The 17,867-nt window shown below is 48.5% G+C and overlaps 2 protein-coding genes and 1 pseudogene across 2 annotated transcripts; 1 reads left to right on the top strand and 2 right to left on the bottom strand.

Annotated features, from left to right (window-relative positions):
* Positions 1 to 324: 324 nt before the first annotated feature.
* LOC139177374 (zinc finger and SCAN domain-containing protein 5B-like) lies at positions 325 to 4,656 on the bottom strand. The gene is made up of 4 exons (XM_070772460.1): positions 3,871 to 4,656; positions 3,376 to 3,582; positions 2,285 to 2,438; positions 325 to 1,910 (listed from the first exon to the last, which is right to left on the bottom strand). Exons 1-4 carry the CDS (start codon positions 4,246 to 4,248, stop codon positions 1,264 to 1,266), a joined length of 1,386 nt encoding a protein of 461 aa, XP_070628561.1. The 5' UTR covers positions 4,249 to 4,656; the 3' UTR covers positions 325 to 1,263.
* A 1,922-nt stretch (positions 4,657 to 6,578) lies between these two features.
* On the bottom strand, positions 6,579 to 8,395 carry LOC139177373 (protein FAM32A-like; annotated as a pseudogene).
* A 1,823-nt stretch (positions 8,396 to 10,218) lies between these two features.
* On the top strand, positions 10,219 to 14,320 carry LOC139177372 (zinc finger and SCAN domain-containing protein 5B-like). The gene is made up of 4 exons (XM_070772459.1): positions 10,219 to 11,242; positions 11,528 to 11,734; positions 12,670 to 12,823; positions 13,197 to 14,320. The coding sequence occupies exons 1-4, from the start codon at positions 10,865 to 10,867 to the stop codon at positions 13,841 to 13,843; spliced, it is 1,386 nt and encodes a 461-aa protein (XP_070628560.1). The 5' UTR covers positions 10,219 to 10,864; the 3' UTR covers positions 13,844 to 14,320.
* Positions 14,321 to 17,867: the final 3,547 nt, after the last annotated feature.

Below are 17,867 nucleotides of genomic sequence, written 5' to 3'. Positions count from 1 at the left end.
TGTACACCAGTAGAGAAAAAGAGGAGAAGGCAATGGCGCCCAACTCCAGTGCTCTGGCCAGGAAAATCCCATGGATGGAGAAGCCTGGTGGGCTACAGTCCATGGGGTCACTAAGAGTCGGACACGACTGAGCGACTTCACTTTCACATTTCCCTTTCCTGCATTGGAGAAGGAAATGGCAACCCAGTCAGGTGTTCTTGCCTGGAGAATCCCAGGGACAGGGGAGCCTGGTGAGCTGCCATCTATGGGGTCCCACAATGTCGGACACGACTGGAACGACTTAGCAGCAGTTAGCAGCAGCAGGGGAAAAGAATGACACTTATCAATTTAACAAGCCTTCTTTTTCTAAATACCTAAGGAAGCAGTATCCAAACTAGTACAAAGGGAACATATCTCAACATAATAATGGCCACATACACAAAACCATGGCTATCACCCACCTGTAGCAAAGTCTTAGAAGAGAAAACACACAGGTCTTTCATAGAAATGTGTTTGTTTATTTGAAATTTAAATTACACAGGTGAACCTGTATTTAATCTAGCCATCTTGCTGCTGCTGCTGCTGCTGCTAAGTGGCTTCAGTCATGTCCGACTCTGTGCAGCACCATAGATGGCAGCCCCCCAGGCTCCCCCATCCCTGGGATTCTCCAGGCAAGAACACTGGAGTGGGTTGCCATTTCCTTCTCCAATGCATGAAAGTGAAAAGTGAAAGTGAAATCGCTCAGTCATGTCTGATTCTTAGCGACCCCATGGACTGTAGCCCACCAGGCCCCTCCATCCATGGGATTTTCCAGGCAAGAGTACTGGAGTGGAGTGCCATTGCCTTCGCCAGCCATTCTGCTAGGAGCATCCTATTTTACAAGGAAATCACACCTGGCAGGAAGGCAATCAACCGTAGTTTCTCTGATGATGAGGTACTGATAACTGGTGAGACACATCTTCATTGGAAGAACAAGAACAACACAAAGCGAAAACATGTAAGAAAACCAGAGTCTATAATCGTAAGGCAATTCTCCTCCAATTGAAAATACACAAAAGAAAAAGAAAACTACAGTCTATAGCAAAGTAGAAAACAAAATCCAAGGGAAAAACAAGTCATCACGCAAATATCCTAATTCACTCAAATATCCTAATTCACGTGAGTGGAACCCTCCTAAGCCCCTCCTCTGTCATCCACACTTTGTATCACACAGGTGACAAATCATTCTAAATTTTCTCATTAAAACAGAAAAGACCTGGACCTGAGGGCAGGGTCCTGAGCCAGTCATCTGGAATGGATTTTCCGGTGGCGTTTGAAAGTCCCCAGCTGACGGAAGGCCCTTTGACACTCGGGGCACACGTACGGCTTGAGCCCAGAGTGGGTGCGTTGGTGAACACTGAGGTTCCCTCGGTGGCCGAAAGCTCTGTCACAGTGCTCACAGCGGAAAGGCTTCTCCTGGGTGTGGGTCCTCTTGTGAGCACGCAGTGTGGAGTTGTGGGCGAAGTTCTTGAGGCAGACATCACAGCTGTAGGGTTTCTCGCCAGTGTGGATCCGCTGGTGAACCCGCAGGTCTGAAGGCTGTATGAACCCTTTGGCACATATGTCGCATTGAAAGGGCCTCTCTCCTGTGTGTGTCCTCTGGTGCAAGGTAAGCTGAGATTGATAAGGAAAGCTCTTTTTGCAGACGCTGCATTCAGAGGGTGCCCGTCCCGGGGTTTCTGCTCCCTCAGGAAGACTGGTGGGTCCCCCGGTGCCAGATGCACCAACGGAATGGGACCGAAGCTGTCCTGAGAACTCTCCTTTGTCCAAACACGTGGCTGCTTCTTGACACACGTCTTGGCAAGTTGGACTGCTGTCCCGCTTCCTTTTGACATGTCTGCGATTCTTCAGAGGACCTCGTCTGGATCCACTCGGAGTGGAAACGTCTCCCTCTGGAATACAAGAGGAAAGGCTTCAGGAGCCACATTTGAAGTATCACTTCCTTCCTGGGGACTCTCCCCTCTCACTCTGACCTCCCAGGATCTGCTGAAAGAAGAGATTCAGCACCATATTTATCAAGGAGCGTTCACCATGGTGCCGGCCTCATTGGAACCATCCCTAATCTTGGCTACAGACTTCCCAGCAACCAAACGACCTAAGAGTCTAGCTGATGAAACACTCTGGAACGTTGACGATGGAGAAGGTTGGCATTGGAGAACCAACTCCTACCGCACAACACCGAGGGAAGGGAATGCTGGGTACCCCTTCCTGGACATCAGTGGAGACAGTCATTACATCCTGTGGTCTCCAAGTTTTTAATACTCACCACGATCCTGTAGAAGTTCAGGCTCTTGAGACGAAAGGGTTCTTGTCACTCCTGTGTCTTCCAGCAGGTCCTTCACCAAGTACTCCCTGGAGGGCGTCTGACCCTCCAGTTCATCTGTTTCAGGAATGGTCTCTGGTGGGAGAGCTTTCTGGAGCTGACAAGGGGCAACCAAGCAGAGTCAATCCCACTGCCTTAGCCCACGGCAAGCTCTGTCTCCTCTTTCCCCACCTGCCTCGTACCCTGATCTCACACTCCAGCTTTCTGAGTATCAGTTTGGGGGATATGCCCTGACTGCTTCCCATCACCCTGATTGGCAATCCTCTTCTGATTCCAATGTCTGTCCTTGATCTGTACCGACCACCTCTGGCAAAAGTCCAGACTTCACAGCTGGCACTGCCAATTCTCTTTGCAAATATTTCTCCACCTCATCTCACATTCTCCAGGCCCTGAATCTGAAAGCAGAGGATTCTGGCTCTAGGGCTCCTGACTTCACCACTTGTTGATACCTTGCCTGGATTTCCCTTCGTCATGGAAGGTGGCCTGGGGCATAATAAGATGATAAGCAGTATAGGTGTTATACTGTATAGCTCTATTCTATACTATGTAGCTCTATTCACGAGAAATCAGTAGCATCTCCTCCCCCGATTCACATTTCAAAAAAATCCACTCTCTCCAGACATACTCCAAATTCTGAGGGGGAAAATGACTCCAATGGGGAACTTGTTATTCAATTCAAGGTGTTTACAATATCCCCCAATATTAGTGCCTCTGACGAAATCCATCATGTGTGAAACAGCTGTGAGTGCATTTACCCCTGATGAACCCACCCAGCACCATCCCGTGGAAACGGGACTCCTCTGCCCTCATGCTTAGGGCCACAAGCTTTCATGGTGAAGGACTATGAAAGATGGATTGTCTTCATTCTCACACTGGATGGAAAACGGCCGGGAACAGAATGCATCCATGGGAATTCCTGGAGGCAGTGGGTCCATTCCTGTCCTTTGCCAAACTCTCCCAATTACTTCCACAACCACGCCCACCCGATCCTCTTCTACCTGCTCCCAGACTGGAGGTCAGGACATCACACTCACCTGCCCCCTCGACAGGTCCTTGCCTCCTGGCAGATGCTGCACGTCTTGGCTTTCCTGCTGGCCCTCATCTGGAGGGACGACATTGATTGTAGACTGGGGCTCCCTGGCTTGGTCTCTCTCACTGTGCCCTTCATTGACCTCAGATCCTAACATCTCAACACCCGAGACTGGCATCAAAAAATCCTCGCCTTGGACACGGACTACAGCCTGTGACAAAAAATTCAAATAGGATTAGTCTCCCTTCACAAGATCCAAAAAGGTATTCATTGCATATACTACCTTAGAAGGCCACCTCCTGGGAATGACATTTGAAAGACCAACACCCTCAAAGTGAGGATGTACAGAAACATCTCCAGTGATGCCACAGGCCAAGTGCTCGCCCCTCTGGCAATCACTGATTGAGAGCCAAGCCCTCTGATCCTTCTCCTTCATCTCCCAGCTCCCAGCCCCTGATGCCACCATTCCGTCTCACAGGGTCACTAGGGTCCTACTCACCCATTTCGTCAGTTTCTGCTTCTTTCTCAGCACCTCTTCCAGATCCTTACAAGTCTCGGCACCACTACTTTTGACTAAGACCTGGATGTCCGGTGGCATGCACATCACGAATTGCTCCAGCACCAGCCTGTCCACCATCTGCTCCTTGGTGTGAAGATCCGGCCTCAGCCACAGACCGCAGAGTTCACGGAGCCTCCTCAGAGCGTTGATCGGGTCGGATTCGTCCGAGCTGCTAAATGTTCTGAAGCGGACCCGCAACACTTCAAGGTCGGAGTCGGGGTTTTCCCTTCGGGTGCCTTGGCGTGGCGCAGACGCTGGCGACTCTGCTCCGGGGCTGTCGGCGACGGGGCCACGACCCTTTCTCTGGTTATTAGCCATACCGACTGTAGACTTTTTCAGTAGGACTCTGGGCAAATGCTTCTAGAGTCGGTGCCCAACTGACCCCGATGGAAAGGAATTTCCTCTTGCTTTTCCTCAGTAATAGATTCCGTATTCAGAAATAGGGGGCAAAAAAGAAAAACGAATGCAGCCAATTAGTTTTATTTTCATCCACCCTACCATCCCTCATCCCAATACTGGGCATTATTCCCCCCCTCAGAATTTCACACCAGGGACAAGAATCCATTCTCTTATTCCTCCGACATCCATCTTATAGTACAAGAAACTGAGTGGGCAAAAATCTCCACAGGGCAGTGCTTTAAAGCCCTTGTTGGAAAAATGAAGCACACCACACGACACCATGGAGTGTGGAAACAATCTCATCTCACAGAAGATTCCACAAATGAACCACAGGTTATTGCATATACTACAGGAGGGAGTGGCCGGAGGGAGATCGGTGGATTTCACACGGTCTCTGAGCGAATGCAAGGTGAACAGAAAGCCAGGACTTACTGAAACCCACTTCCACGTGCCCTGACTTTCGAGCGTTCTCTTTAGACATTGCCCATCAATTACCTCTTTGAAGCCTTCTCGCCTCGGTCCTCCTCAGTTGGGGACTTGCTCTCAAACTCGGCCGGCGGAGAAACGTCTCTCTATGGAGCTGGAAGAAATGCCGGACCTCTCGGCCTGTTACCCAATCGGCGCATGGATTCGTTGAGGGCGCGGCAAACCATTCTAGATAATCCCACTTTACTTAATCACAGGGATTCGATTGCCCATGGAAACTCGCTCAGGACAAACCACGATTTACTAAAGAGGCCTCCATAGTCATTTAGCAACAGGTTCTGTGTATTCGTTTTGTTCTGTTTTTGGCCAAGCAGGGAGGCAAGTGCGGTCTCAGTTCCCAGACCGCGGAAGGAAACCACGGCGCATGCAGCGGGAGCGCTAAGTCTCACCCGCTGGACCGCTAGGGAAACCCCTCGGTTTCCTTTTGGATTTGATTGATTTTGGACTTTGGGGACTGCATTTTGGGGTGAACGGACTGGTTTAAATGATCTCGTGAATTTTTGGTCTCATTCCCTGGAGAGTTTTACGGAGTCATAGACATGATGGTGGGAGCCAGATCCGTTTGACTCCTGTCTTCTTTCTGTTCTTGTGAGATAAGTCTTCAAAGGCTTTTCTAAAATCAGCTAATGAGCTAAGGTGTGAGAAAACCCGATTCAAAACCTTTTTGAAGACTAGAAGTTGTACACCAATAGGAAAAAAGAATGACACCTATCACTTTTGGAAGCCTTCCTTTTTTCCAAACACCTCGTGAAGAAATCCCTGAACAAGTATGGCGTGCGTCAATCTATCTCAGCCTAATAACAGCCATGTAGGCAAAACCACGGCTATCACCTATTCCCTGTAGAAAAGTCTTAGAAAATACACAGACACTCTTTGACAAAAATGTGTTTATTTAAATTTAAATTCCACGGCAGAGCCTGGCCTCTGTGCCAGGAACATGCAGTTTTACAGTGAAGTCCCACCTAACAGGAAGGCAGTCAGCAGTAGGCTCAGTTTCATGATGAAGTTCTGAGAACTAATGAGACATGCTGTCAGTAGAAGAATAACAAAAGAAAACAAAAACTGATTGAAACAGGCTACACTAAAGTATAAAACAAAATCCAAAGGGAACGATAAGCCATCACTCAAATATCCTCCTCATTCATGTAAATGGAAGCCCCTGGACCCAATATCCTCCGAAGCTCTTCCCATGTCATCCACCCTTTGTGTTACAGAAGTGACAAATCATTCTGAATTTCCTTCTTGGAGCAGAAGGACTTGGACCCGACAGGCAGGGTCCAGGGCCAGTGGTTCAGAATGGGTTTCCTGGTGGGATTTGAGACACCCCAGGGAGCAGAAGGCAGGTGACACTCGGGGCACATGTAGAGCTCGAGCCCCGTGTGTGACCACTGGGGTTCCCACTGTGGTTGAAAGCTTTTTCACAGTGCTCACAGAAGAAAGGCTTCTCTTGGATGTGGGTCCTCTGGTGAGCATGCAGCGTGGAGTCGTGGGGCACCTTCTTGGGGCAGAAATCGCAGCTGTAGGGCTTCTCGCCCACGTGGGTCTCCAGGTGATCACATGGGTCCGGAGGCTGCATGAACCATTGCACATTGATGTTGCTTTTTTCTTTGTTTAATTTAAAGGGCCGTCTCTCTTTAATGCTGTTCCAGAATAAGAGCCCATTACTTTGATAAGCACAGGCTCAGCAGAAGGCTCAAAGGATGCGTGTAAAAGAATGTTTCCAAAGGCTCCAGAGATGACCCCAACTCTGCTTCCTGCTTCCCCTGGACAATACTCCATCTCCTGGGTGGGGCGGCTACTTGGTCCAGCTGACTTTAGGAATGTCATAGTGCTCCGTGAGCGTGTCCAGGTGTCTGTTGAAGTCCTCCACTCTCTGCTTGTGGGATTTGGATGCTTTCTTCAGGATCCTCTCCATTTGTCGCTTCTCCTGCACCTTCTCAAAGGCCACCTGGGCTGGGTCGAGGTGGCGCCTCAGATCCTCATCCTGGTTCTTCTGGATTTTTCCCATCGTTTACAGGAGTTTTGCCTTGTCTCTGTCCTTTTTCTTCTTCCACTTGGTCACGCCAAGCTCTGTGACTCCTTTCAGCTTCAGGGGTCCCTTTTGGACCTGCTCGTAGGCGTCCATGCTGCCCATCTGTGGATTCAGATTTCTAAATGGACAAGAGTGTGGGGTCAGTTTTTCAAATGGAAATTGGGACAATATCGTTCTCCTGTGTAGATCCAAGAGGTTCCCTCTGTATGGGTTAACAGCAATGAACATAGACGAACATCTCTGCTTTGCCCAGGGGGCCAGGGTTCAGAAAGCCTTGAGGAATTAATGCAGCACACCACACCACAGCATGGAGGGTGGCAACACCCTATAAATCAAGGTGATTTATAAACCTATAAATCAGATGGAGGCAGGCGGGGGGAACCTGAAAGACCTCTTATTTAAAATGTCTTTTCACCAAGAGAAGGATCTGTGTTCCACTATAGTTCCCAAGTTCCATTTACATGTTTCAAGTCCATTCTTCCCCCCTCACAGAGAGCTCAGGAGGCAACCATAGTTCATATGGAGTTTAAGGGAGATCTACTGCTTTCACAAGATCTTTGAGCTGATGCAAGGTGAGTAGAAAACCCAGCCTTCCGAAACCCACCACCTCCTTCTGTATTGATTCCCAAACCTTCTCCTTAGATGTTCTCACTCATCACTTACCTCCTTTGAGCCCTCTTGCTGTCAGACTCCTCAAGTCGGTGACTGGCTATCAGAATGTGTCTGGGGCTGAAACATCTCTATTTATAGAGAGCCGGGGGGAATGGCAAGGGTCCCTGCTTGTTACCCCATCAGCACAGCGATTGTGCAAGGGTGCTTCAAGCCATTTATATGACCTCATTTTAGATAATCCAATTATCCATGGATCCAGTTTCACACGGACACTCCACCGGAAAAAAAAAAAAAAAACAACACAATTTATCAAAGAGGCCTCCATGTTGGTTTTCTGGTATACTTCTCTGATAGCTCAGGTGGTAAAGGATCCACCTGCAATGCAGGAGACGCTGTAGTAATTCCTGGGTCAGGAAGATCTACTGGAAAAAGGCTAGGCTACTCACTCAGTATTCTTGGGCTTCCCTTATGGCTCAGCTGGGAAAGAAGTAAAGTGAAAGTCTTTCACTCATGTCTGACACTTTGTGACCCCGTGGATATACAGTCCATGGAATTCTCCACACCAGAAAACGAGTTGGTAGCTGTTCCCCTCTCCAAGGGATCTTACCAACCCAGGGAGCAAAGCCAGGTCTCCCGCATTGCAGGCAGATTCTTTACCACCAGGGAAGTCCATGCACTTTTTGGTAGTAAGATTGATTTTCCTGGTCTATCAAATACTTTTCTCATTTACCTGGAGAGTTGGAAGGAGTCAAAGCATAGGTATCTGAAAGTTTTACCTAGTTTGGTTAGTGGCGGAAGAAGAAAAAGGATATAGACAAGGCCAAACTCCTGGAAACGATGGGAAAAATCCAGAAGAACCAGGATGAGGATCTGAAGCGCCACCTCGATAAGCGGACCCCAGCCCAGGAGGCCTTTGAGAAGGTGCAGGAGAAGCAACAAATGGAGAGGATCCTGAAGAAAGCCTCCAAAACCCACAAGCAGAGAGTGGAGGACTTCAACAGACACCTGGACACGCTCACGGAGCACTATGACATTCCTACAGTCAGCTGGACCAAGTAGCCGCCCCACCCAGGACATGGAGTATTTTCCAGGGGAAGCAGGAAGCAGAGTTGGGGTCATCTCTGGAGCCTTTGGAAACATTTTTTTACACACATCCTTTAGAATCTTCTGCTGAGCCCGTGCTTATCAAAGGAATGGGCTCTTATTCTAGAACTGCATTAAAGAGAGAGGGCCCTTTAAATTACAAAGAGAAAAAAGCAACATCCATGTCCAATGGTTCATGCAGCCTCTGGACCTATGTCGTCACCAGGAGACCCACGCAGGCGAGAAGCCCTACAACTGTGATCTCTACCCCAAGAAGTTCCCCCACGACTCCACGCTGCAGGCTCACCAGAGGAACCACACCCAAGAGAAGCCTTTATGCTGTGAGCACTGTGAAAAAGCTTTCAATCACAGTGGGAACCTCAGTGGTCACACTCTGGGCTGGAGCCCTACATGTGCCCTGAGTGTTACCAGCCTTCTGCTCCCTGGGGTGTCTCAAATCCCACCAGGAAACCCATTCCGAACCACTGGTCCAGGACCCTGCCCTCGGGTCCAAGTCCTTTCTGCTCCAAGAAGGAAATTCACAATGATTTGTCACTTCTGTAACACAAAGGGTGGATGACATGGGAAGAGCTTCGGAGGATATTGGGTCCAGGGGGTTCCATTTACATGAATGAGGAGGATATTTGAGTGATGGCTTATCGTTCCCTTTGGATTTTGTTTTCTACTTTAGTGTAGCCTGTTTCAAAAAGTTTTTGCTTTCTTTTGTTATTCTTTTACTGAAAGCATGTCTCATTAGTTATCAGTACTTCATCATGAAACTGAGCCTACCGTTGACTGCCTTCCTGTTAGGCAGGACTTCTCTGTAAACCTGCATGGTCCTGGCACAGAGGCCAAGCTCTCCAGTGGAATTTAAATTTCAAATAAACACATTTCTGTCAAATGTGTCAGTGTAGTTTCTAAGACTTTTCTACAGGGAATAGGTGATGGCCGTGGTTTTGCCTACATGGCTGTTATTATGCTGAGATAGATTCACTCACTCCATACTTGTTCAGGGATTTCTTCCTGAGGTGTTTCGAAAAAGGAAAGCTTCCGAAAGTAATAGGTATCATTCTTTTTTCCTATTGGTGTACAACTTCCAGTCTTCAAAAAGGCTACTTAGAAATCGGGTCTTCTCACACCTTAGCTCATCAGCTGATTTTAGAAAACCGTTTGAAGACTTATCTCACAAGAACAGAAAGACGAGAGGAGTCAAACCCATCTGGTTCCCACCACCATATCTCTGACTCCGTCAAACCCTCCAGGCAGTGAGACCAAAAATTCTCGAGATCATTAAAACCAGTCCGTTCACCCCAAACTGCAGTCGGTAAAGTCCAAAATCAATCAAATCCAAAAGGAAACCGAGGGATTTCCCTAGCGGTCCAGCGGGTGAGCCTCAGCGCTCCCGCTGCAGGCCGAGTGGTTTCCTTCCGCGGTCTGGGAAGTGAGACCGCACTTGCCTCCCTGCTTGGCCAAAAACAGAACAAAACGAATACACAGAACCTGTCGCTAAATCACTATGGAGGCGTCTTTAGTAAATCGTGGTTTCTCCTGAGTGAGTTTCCATGGGCAATCAAATCCCTGTGATTAAGTAACGTGGAATTATCTAGAATGGCTTGCCCCGCCCTCAACGAATCCATGCGCCGATTGCGTAACAGGCCGAGAGGTCCGGCATTTCTTCCAGCTCCATAGAGAGACGCTTCTCCGCCGGCCGAGTTTGAGAGCAAGTCCCCAACTGAGGAGGACCGAGGCGAGAAGGCTTCAAAGAGGTAATTGATGGGCAATGTCTAAAGAGAACGCTCGAAGTCAGGGCACGTGGAAGTGGGTTTCAGTAAGTCCTGGCTTTCTGTTCACCTTGCATTCGCTCAGAGACCGTGTGAAATCCACCGATCTCCCTCCGGCCACACGTGAACTGTGGTTCATTTGTGGAATCTTCTGTGAGATGAGATTGTTTCCACACTCCATGGTGTCCTGTGGTGTGCTTCATTTTTCCAACAAGGGCTTTTAAGCAGTGCCCTGTGGACAGTTTTGACCACACAGTTTCTTGTACTGTAAGATGGATGTCGGAGGAATAAGAGAATGGATTCTTGTCCCTGGTGTGAAATTCTGAGGGGGGAATAATGCCCAGTATTGGGATGAGGGATGGTAGGGTGGATGAAAATAAAACTAATTGGCTGCATTCGTTTATCTTTTTTGCGGCCATATTTCTGAATACTGAATCTGTTACTGAGGAAAGCAAGAGGAAATTCCTTTCCATTGGGGTCAGTTGGGCACCCACTTCTAGACCATTTGCCCAGAGTCCTACTGAAAAGCTCTAGAGTCGGTATGGCTGAGAACCAGACAAGGGGTCGTGGCCCCTTCGTGGACAGCCCCGGAGCAGGGTCGCCAGCGTCTGCGCCACACAAAGACACCCGAAGGGAAAACCCCGACTCTGACCTGGAAAAGTTGCGCGTCCACTTCAGAACGTTTAGCAGCTCGGACGAATCCGACCCGATCAAGGCTCTGAGGAGGCTCCATGAACTCTGCAGTCTGTGGCTGAGGCCGGATCTTCACACCAAGGAGGAGATGGTGGACAGGCTGGTGCTGGAGCAGTTCGTGATGTGCATGCCACCGGACATCCAGGTCTTAGTCAAAAGTAGTGGTGCCGAGACTTGTAAGGATCTGGAAGAGGTGCTGAGAAAGAAGCAAAAACTGACGAAATGGGTGAGTAGGACCCTAGTGACCCTGTGAGACGGAACGGTGGCATGAGGGGCTGTGAGCTGGGAGATAAAGCAGAAGGATCAGAGGGCTTGGCTCTAAATCACTGATTACCACAGGGGTGAGCACTTGGCCTGTGGCATCACTGGAGGTTTCTTTGGTCCTCACTTTGAGGGTGTTGGTCTTTCAAATGTCATTCCCAGGAGGTGGGCTTCTAGGGTGGGATACACAATGAATACCTTTTTGGATCTTGTGAAGGGAGACTGATCCTATCTGAATTTTTTGTCACAGGCTGTAGTCCGTGTCCAAGGCGAGGATTTTTTGATGCCAGTCTCAGGTGTTGAGATGTTAGAATCTGAGGTCAGTGAGAGGCACGGTGAGGGAGACGGAGACATGGAGCCTCAGTCTACAGTCAGTGTCGTCCCTTCAGACGAGGGCCAGCAGGAAAGCCAAGACGGGCAGCATCTGTCAGGAGCCAAGGACCTGTTGAGGGTGCAGGTGAGTGTGATGTCCTGACCTCCAGTCTGCGAGCAGGTAGAAGAGGGTCTGATTGGTGTGGCTGCAGAAGTAATTGGGAGAACTGGGCAAAGGACAGGAATGGACCCATTGCCTCCAGGAATTCCCATGGATGCATTCTGTTCCCGGTCGTTTTTCAGCCAGTGTGAGAATGAAGACAGTCCCTCTTTCATAGTCCTTCACCATGAAAGCTTGTGGCCCTGAGCATGAGGGAGAGGAGTCCTGTTTCTACGGGACGGTGCTGGGTCGGTTCATCAGGGGTAAATGCACTCACAGCTGTTTCACACATGATGGATTTCGGCAGAGGCACTAATATTGGGGGATATTGTAAATACCTTGAATTGAATAACAAGTTCCCTGTTGGAGTCATTTTCCCCCTCAGATTTTGGAGTATGTCTGGAGAGAGTGGATTTTTTGAAATGTGAATCGGGGGAGGAGATGCTACTGATTTCTCGTGAATAGAGCTACATAGTATAGAATAGAGCTATATAGTATAACACCTATACTGCTTATCATCTTATTATGCCCCAGGCCACCTTCCATGTCGAAGGCAAATCCAGGCAAGGTATCAACAAGTGGTGAAGTCAGGAGCCCTAGAGCCAGAATCCTCTGCTTTCAGATTCAGGGCCTGGAGAATGTGAGATGAGGTGGAGAAATATTTGCAAAGATAATTGGCAGTGGCAGCTGTGAAGTCTGGACTTTCGCCAGAGGTGGTCGGTATAGATCAAGGACAGACACGGGAATCAGAAGAGGTTTGCCAATCAGGGTGATGGGAAGCAGTCAGGGCATATCCCCCAAACTGATATTCAGAAAGCTGGAGTGTGAGATCAGGGTACGAGGTGGGTGGGGAAAAAGGAGACAGAGCTTGCCGTGGGCTAAGGCAGTGGGATTGACTCTGCTTGGTTGCCCCTTGTCAGGGCCAGAAAGCTCTCCCGCCGGAGACCATTCCTGAAACAGGTGAACTGGAGGGTCAGACGCCCTCCAAGGAGAACTTGCAGAAGGACGTGCTGGAAGACACAGGAGTGACAAGAACCCTTTCGTCTCAAGAGCCTGAACTTCTGCAGGATCGTGGTGAGTATTAAAAACTTGGAGACCACAGGAGGTACTGACTACCTCCACTGATGTCCAGGATGGGGTACCCAGCATTTCCATCCCTTGTTGTTGTGGGGTAGGAGTTGGTTTTCCAATGCCAATCTTCTCCATCGTCAACGTTCCAGAGTGTTTCATCAGCTAGACTCTTAGGTAGTTTGGTTTCTGGGAAGTCTGTAGCCAAGATTAGGGATGGTTCCAATGAGGCCGGCACTATGGAAAATGCTCCTTGATAAATATGGTGCTGAATGTCTTCTTTCAGCAGATTCTGGGAGGGCAGAGAGAGAGGGGAGAGTCCCCAGGAAGGAAGTGATACTTCAAATGTGGCTCTGAACCCTTTCCTTTTGTGTTCCAGAAGGAGATGTTTCCACTCCGAGTGGATCCAGACGAGGTCCTCTGAAGAATCGCAGACATGTCAAAAGGAAGCGGGACAGCACTCCCACTTGCAAAGACGTGGGTAAAGAAGCAGCCACGTGTTTGGACCAAGGAGAGTTCTCAGGACAGCTTGGGTCCCATTCCGTTGGTGCATTTGGCAACGTGGGACCCACCATTCTTCCTGAGGGAGCAGAAACCCCGGGACGGGCACGCTCTGAATGCAAGGTGTGCAAAAAGAGCTTTCCTTATCAATCTCAGCTTACCTTGCACCAGAGGAGACACACAGGAGAGAGGCCCTTTAAATGTGACATCTGTGCCAAAGGGTTCATACAGCCTTCAGATCTGCGGGTTCACCAGCGGATCCACACTGGTGAAAAGCCCTATAGCTGTGATATCTGCCTCAAGAAGTTCACCCACAACTCCACGATGCATGCTCACAAAGTGACCCATACCCAGGAGAAGCCTTTCCGCTGTGAGCACTGTGACAGAGCTTTCGGCTACCGAGCGAACCTCAGTGTTCACCAACGCACCCACTCTGGCCTCAAGCCCTACGTGTGCCCCGAGTGTCACAGGGCCTTCAGTCAGCTGGGGTCTTTCAAACGCCACCGGAAAATCCATTCCAGATGACTGGCTCAGGACCCTGCTCTCAGGTCCAGGTCTTTCTGTTTTAATGAGAAAATGAGAATGATTTGTCACCTGTGTGATACAAAGTGTGGCTGACAGGGGAGGGGCTTAGGAGGACTGTGGAACCCAGTGGGATTCCATTCGCGTGAATTAGGATACTTGAGTGTTGACTTACTTTTCCCTTTGGATTTTGTTTTCTACTTTGCTATAGACTATAGTTTTCTTTTTCATTTGTGTATTTTCAATTGGAGGATAATTGCCTTACGATGTTAGACTCTGGTTTTCTTACATGTTTTCTCTTCGTGTTGTTCTTGTTCTTCCAATGAAGCTGTGTCTCACTGGTTCTCAGTACCTCATCATCAGAGTGAGGCTACTGCTGATTGCCTTCCTGCCAGGTGTGATTTCCTTGTAAAATAGGATGCTTCTACCAGGACAGCTAGATAAATACAGGATCACCAGTGAAATTTAAATTTCAAATAAACAAACAAATTTCTATCAAAGAGCTGTGTGTTTTCTCTTCTAAGACTTTGCTACAGGTAGGTGATAGCCACGGTTTTTTCAATGTGGCCATTATTATGTTGAGATAGGTTCCCTTTGTACTAGTTTGCATACTGCTTCCTTAGGTATTTAGAAAAAGAAGGCTTCTTAAATTGATAAGCGTCATTCTTTTCCCCTCCTGCTACTGCTGCTGCTAAGTTGCTTCAGTCGTGTCCGACTTTGTGCGACCTCATAGACGGAAGCCCACCAGGCTTCCCCATCCCTGGGATTCTCCAGGCAAGAACGCTGGAGTGGGTTGCCATTTCCTTCTCCAATGCTTGAAAGGGAAATGTGAAAGTGAAGTCACTCAGTCATGTCTGACTCTAGCCCACCAGGCTCCTCCATCCATGGGATTTTCCAGGCAAGAGTACTGCAGTGGGGTGCCATTGCCTTCTCCTCTTTTTCCCTACTGGTGTACAACCTTGGGTTTCCTTGATGCCTCTCTGAAATGGCTTCTTACAGTTGATCTCGTCAGCTGATTTTAGACAAAAGTCTTTGATGACTTAATTCATGAGAAAAGAAACAAGATTGGGTAACCCAATTTGATTACAACCATTGGATTACAATTACTGGACTGCTTCACAGTCTCCAAGCAGAGAAAAAATTCATCAGATCAGGAAAATCAATCTGTTTCCCCAAGAAATGCCATCCACAATTCTAAAGTAAATAAAATACATTAGAGAAAGGTTACTGCCAAACCAATATGGTGGCCTCTTTAATGGTTCTTCCTGTTGGAGTCTCCATAGGAAATGGAATCTACCCAGATTATCCAGAGTGGTTCCTTCCATGCCCTTTAGCCTATCAGTGGGATGGTGAGGTTATGGCCAGAAATCCCTGGAGTTTCACCCAAATCTCTATAAATACAGACATTTCAGCTCCAGACACACTTTGAGAGCCAGTGCCTGACCTGAGGAGGCTGAAGGCAAGAGACCTGGAAGGGGTAAGCAGTGAGTGGGCACGTCCAAGGAGGATGCCTAGAAATCAGGACACACGGCTGGGTTTCCAAAAGATCTTGCTTTCTGTTCATCTTACATTAGCTGGGAGACCTTGTGACAGGAGATCTTCCTCTAACCCCACGTGTAATCCAGCTCTTCTGCAAGGGGAGAAGAATGTTTCCACACATGTTGCTGTGAGGTGGCTGGTTTTCTTCAAGGGTTTCTGAGCGGCACCCTATGGCCATTTAAAAACTACATATATATTTATTATTAGTTTTAAGTTTTTTAATTCATTCATTTTGGCTGGGCTGGGTCTTCTTTGCTGTGAGGGCTTTCTCTAGTCGTAGCTAGAGGGGACTACTGTCTAGCTGAGGGGTATGGGCTTCTCTTTGTGGTGACTTCTCCCATGGCAGAGCTGGGAGTCTACAGCTCGGGTTCAGTAGTTGCCCCTCTCAGGCTCAAGAGTTCTGGTGCACAGGCGTAGAGGCAGGCGGAGTCTTCCCATATGAGGAATCAAACCCATGTCCCCTGCATTGGCAGCAGATTCTTAGCCACTGGACCACCAAGGAAGCCCTATGGTCATTTCTGACCAGAGAGTTTCATGAAATATTGAATGAGTCGAGCAATGGTGTCCAATATTGGGATGTAGGGGAGACAGAAGGGTGGAAAAAAATGAAACCCATTTGTTTCTTTTTTTTGTCTCCCTAGACTTCTAAGAAGTGACTTTAATGCTGAGGAAAAGCAGAGGAAATCCATTTCCATAGGCGTCAACTGGGCACCCACTTCTAGAAGCATTTGCTCAGAGTCCTACTGGAAATTTGCTCCATCAATACGGCTGAGGACCAGACATTTTTTCAGGCTTGTGGACACATCACAGACAGCCCTGGGGCAGAGTCACTGGCGTCCGTGCCACCCCAAAACACACTCATGGAAAACTCACCTGCACCATACAAGACCCAGGTTCGATCCCTTCATCAGAAAGATCCCCTGGAGAAGGGAATGGTAACCCACTCCAGTATTCTTGCCTGGAGAATCCCATGGACAGAGGAGCCTGGCAGGCTATGGCCTGTTGGGTTGCAAAGAGTCGGACATGACTGAAGCGACTGAGCACCCACTCGAGCATTTAAAGTAACTGTATTCTTTTGGAATTATGAACTGTTAGGTAATGTAATATTAATGCCCTTTTGAACACTGAGATTCTAGGGTGTCTCTGCTTGAAAAGATTCTTCAAGTTAGCACTCTTTCATCCCACCTGGCTCTCCTCCAGCAGAAATGAAGAGAGGTCATTTGGAGCAGAATGGAGATAATGAAGTATTTCTTTTCAAAGAATCAGCATTTTCTTCTATTAATTAGCCTGGGAATTTGTTGGGGGCGGCAAACTCAAGGATGATATTGTAATAGATATTGCTGTCTGGATGCTCGCACTTAAAAGCCAATACAGAGGCCAGGTTGGGGGAAAGAAAAGTTAGCTTTATTTTCGATGCCAGAAACTGTTGAAAGTGAAAGTGAAGTTGCTCAGTCATGTCCAACTCTTTGCGTCCCCGTGGACTGTAGCCTACCAGGTTCCCCCGTCCATGGCATTTTCTGGGCAAGAGTACTGGACTGGGTTGCCATTTCCTTCTCCAACAACTGTGGAGGGCGGGGCACTGTGGCCACTGCTGAGTTTTCCAAACTTGCTGACTTATTGAGTGCAACACTTTCACAGCATCATGTCTGAGGATTTGAAATAGCTCAACTGGAATTCCATCACCTCCACTAGCTTTGTTCATAGTGATTCTTCCTAAGGCCCACTTGACTTCACATTCCAGGCTGTCCGGCTCTAGGTGAGTGATCACACCTTCGGGATTATCTGGGTCGTGAAGATCTTTTTTGTATAGTTCTGTATATTCTTGCCTGGAGAAGGAAATGGCAACCCACTCCAGTGTTCTTTCCTGGAGAATCCCATGGACAGAGTAGCCTGGTAGGCTGCAGTCCATGGGGTCGCACAGAGTCGGACACAACTGAAGTGACTTGGCAGGCAGCAGGCAGTATATTCTTGCCAGCTCTTATTCATATCTTCTGCTTCTCTTGGGTCCATACCATTTCTGTCCTTTATTGTGCCCATCCTTGCATGAAATCTTCCCTTGGCAAATCCAAATCCTTTCTCACACCCTCAGAGGGCACCACTCCTCACACTCTCTACCTTCTCCTCCACTCCCCAGCCACCTTGCACACCTGACCACACCAAGCCCAGCTGGCTTTGCGGTCTGGTTTCTAGGGTTTTCCTCCGCTGTCTGGAAAGTCCTTCCCCCGACACCCTCAGGTTGTCTTCCGATCTCCACACAATCAGTGGTTCTTTGGAGACGGACAGGCCTGGCTGTTGCTTTATCACCCGGCATCTCACTCCATCACCACGTTTCCTCAATAGCAGTTTCTCAGCCTCGGTATGTATTTTATTTTTAAATCCATTTATTTTCGGCTGTGCTGGGTCTTCGTTGCTGCTCGGGGCGCAGGGCTCCTCTCCAGTCCCGGGGCACAGGCTTCTCACTGCAGTGACCTCTCTTGTGCGGAGCCCG

This window comes from Bos indicus, chromosome 18, assembly GCF_029378745.1.
Source record: "Bos indicus isolate NIAB-ARS_2022 breed Sahiwal x Tharparkar chromosome 18, NIAB-ARS_B.indTharparkar_mat_pri_1.0, whole genome shotgun sequence".
Taxonomy (NCBI): Eukaryota; Metazoa; Chordata; class Mammalia; order Artiodactyla; family Bovidae; genus Bos; species Bos indicus.
The sequence above is the reverse complement of the archived record's forward strand: the minus strand, read 5'-3'. Positions and strand labels throughout refer to the sequence as shown.

Coding starts and splice junctions, on each gene's coding strand:
- LOC139177374 (XM_070772460.1), bottom strand. CDS start 4,248: ATGGCTAATAACCAGAGAAAGGGTCGTGGCCCCGTCGCCGACAGCCCC. Junction 3,583..3,870: donor AGCAGAAACTGACGAAATGG/GTGAGTAGGACC, acceptor TTTTTGTCACAG/GCTGTAGTCCGTGTCCAAGG. Junction 2,439..3,375: donor AGGACCTGTCGAGGGGGCAG/GTGAGTGTGATG, acceptor GCCCCTTGTCAG/CTCCAGAAAGCTCTCCCACC.
- LOC139177372 (XM_070772459.1), top strand. CDS start 10,865: ATGGCTGAGAACCAGACAAGGGGTCGTGGCCCCTTCGTGGACAGCCCC. Junction 11,243..11,527: donor AGCAAAAACTGACGAAATGG/GTGAGTAGGACC, acceptor TTTTTGTCACAG/GCTGTAGTCCGTGTCCAAGG. Junction 12,824..13,196: donor TGAACTTCTGCAGGATCGTG/GTGAGTATTAAA, acceptor TTTGTGTTCCAG/AAGGAGATGTTTCCACTCCG.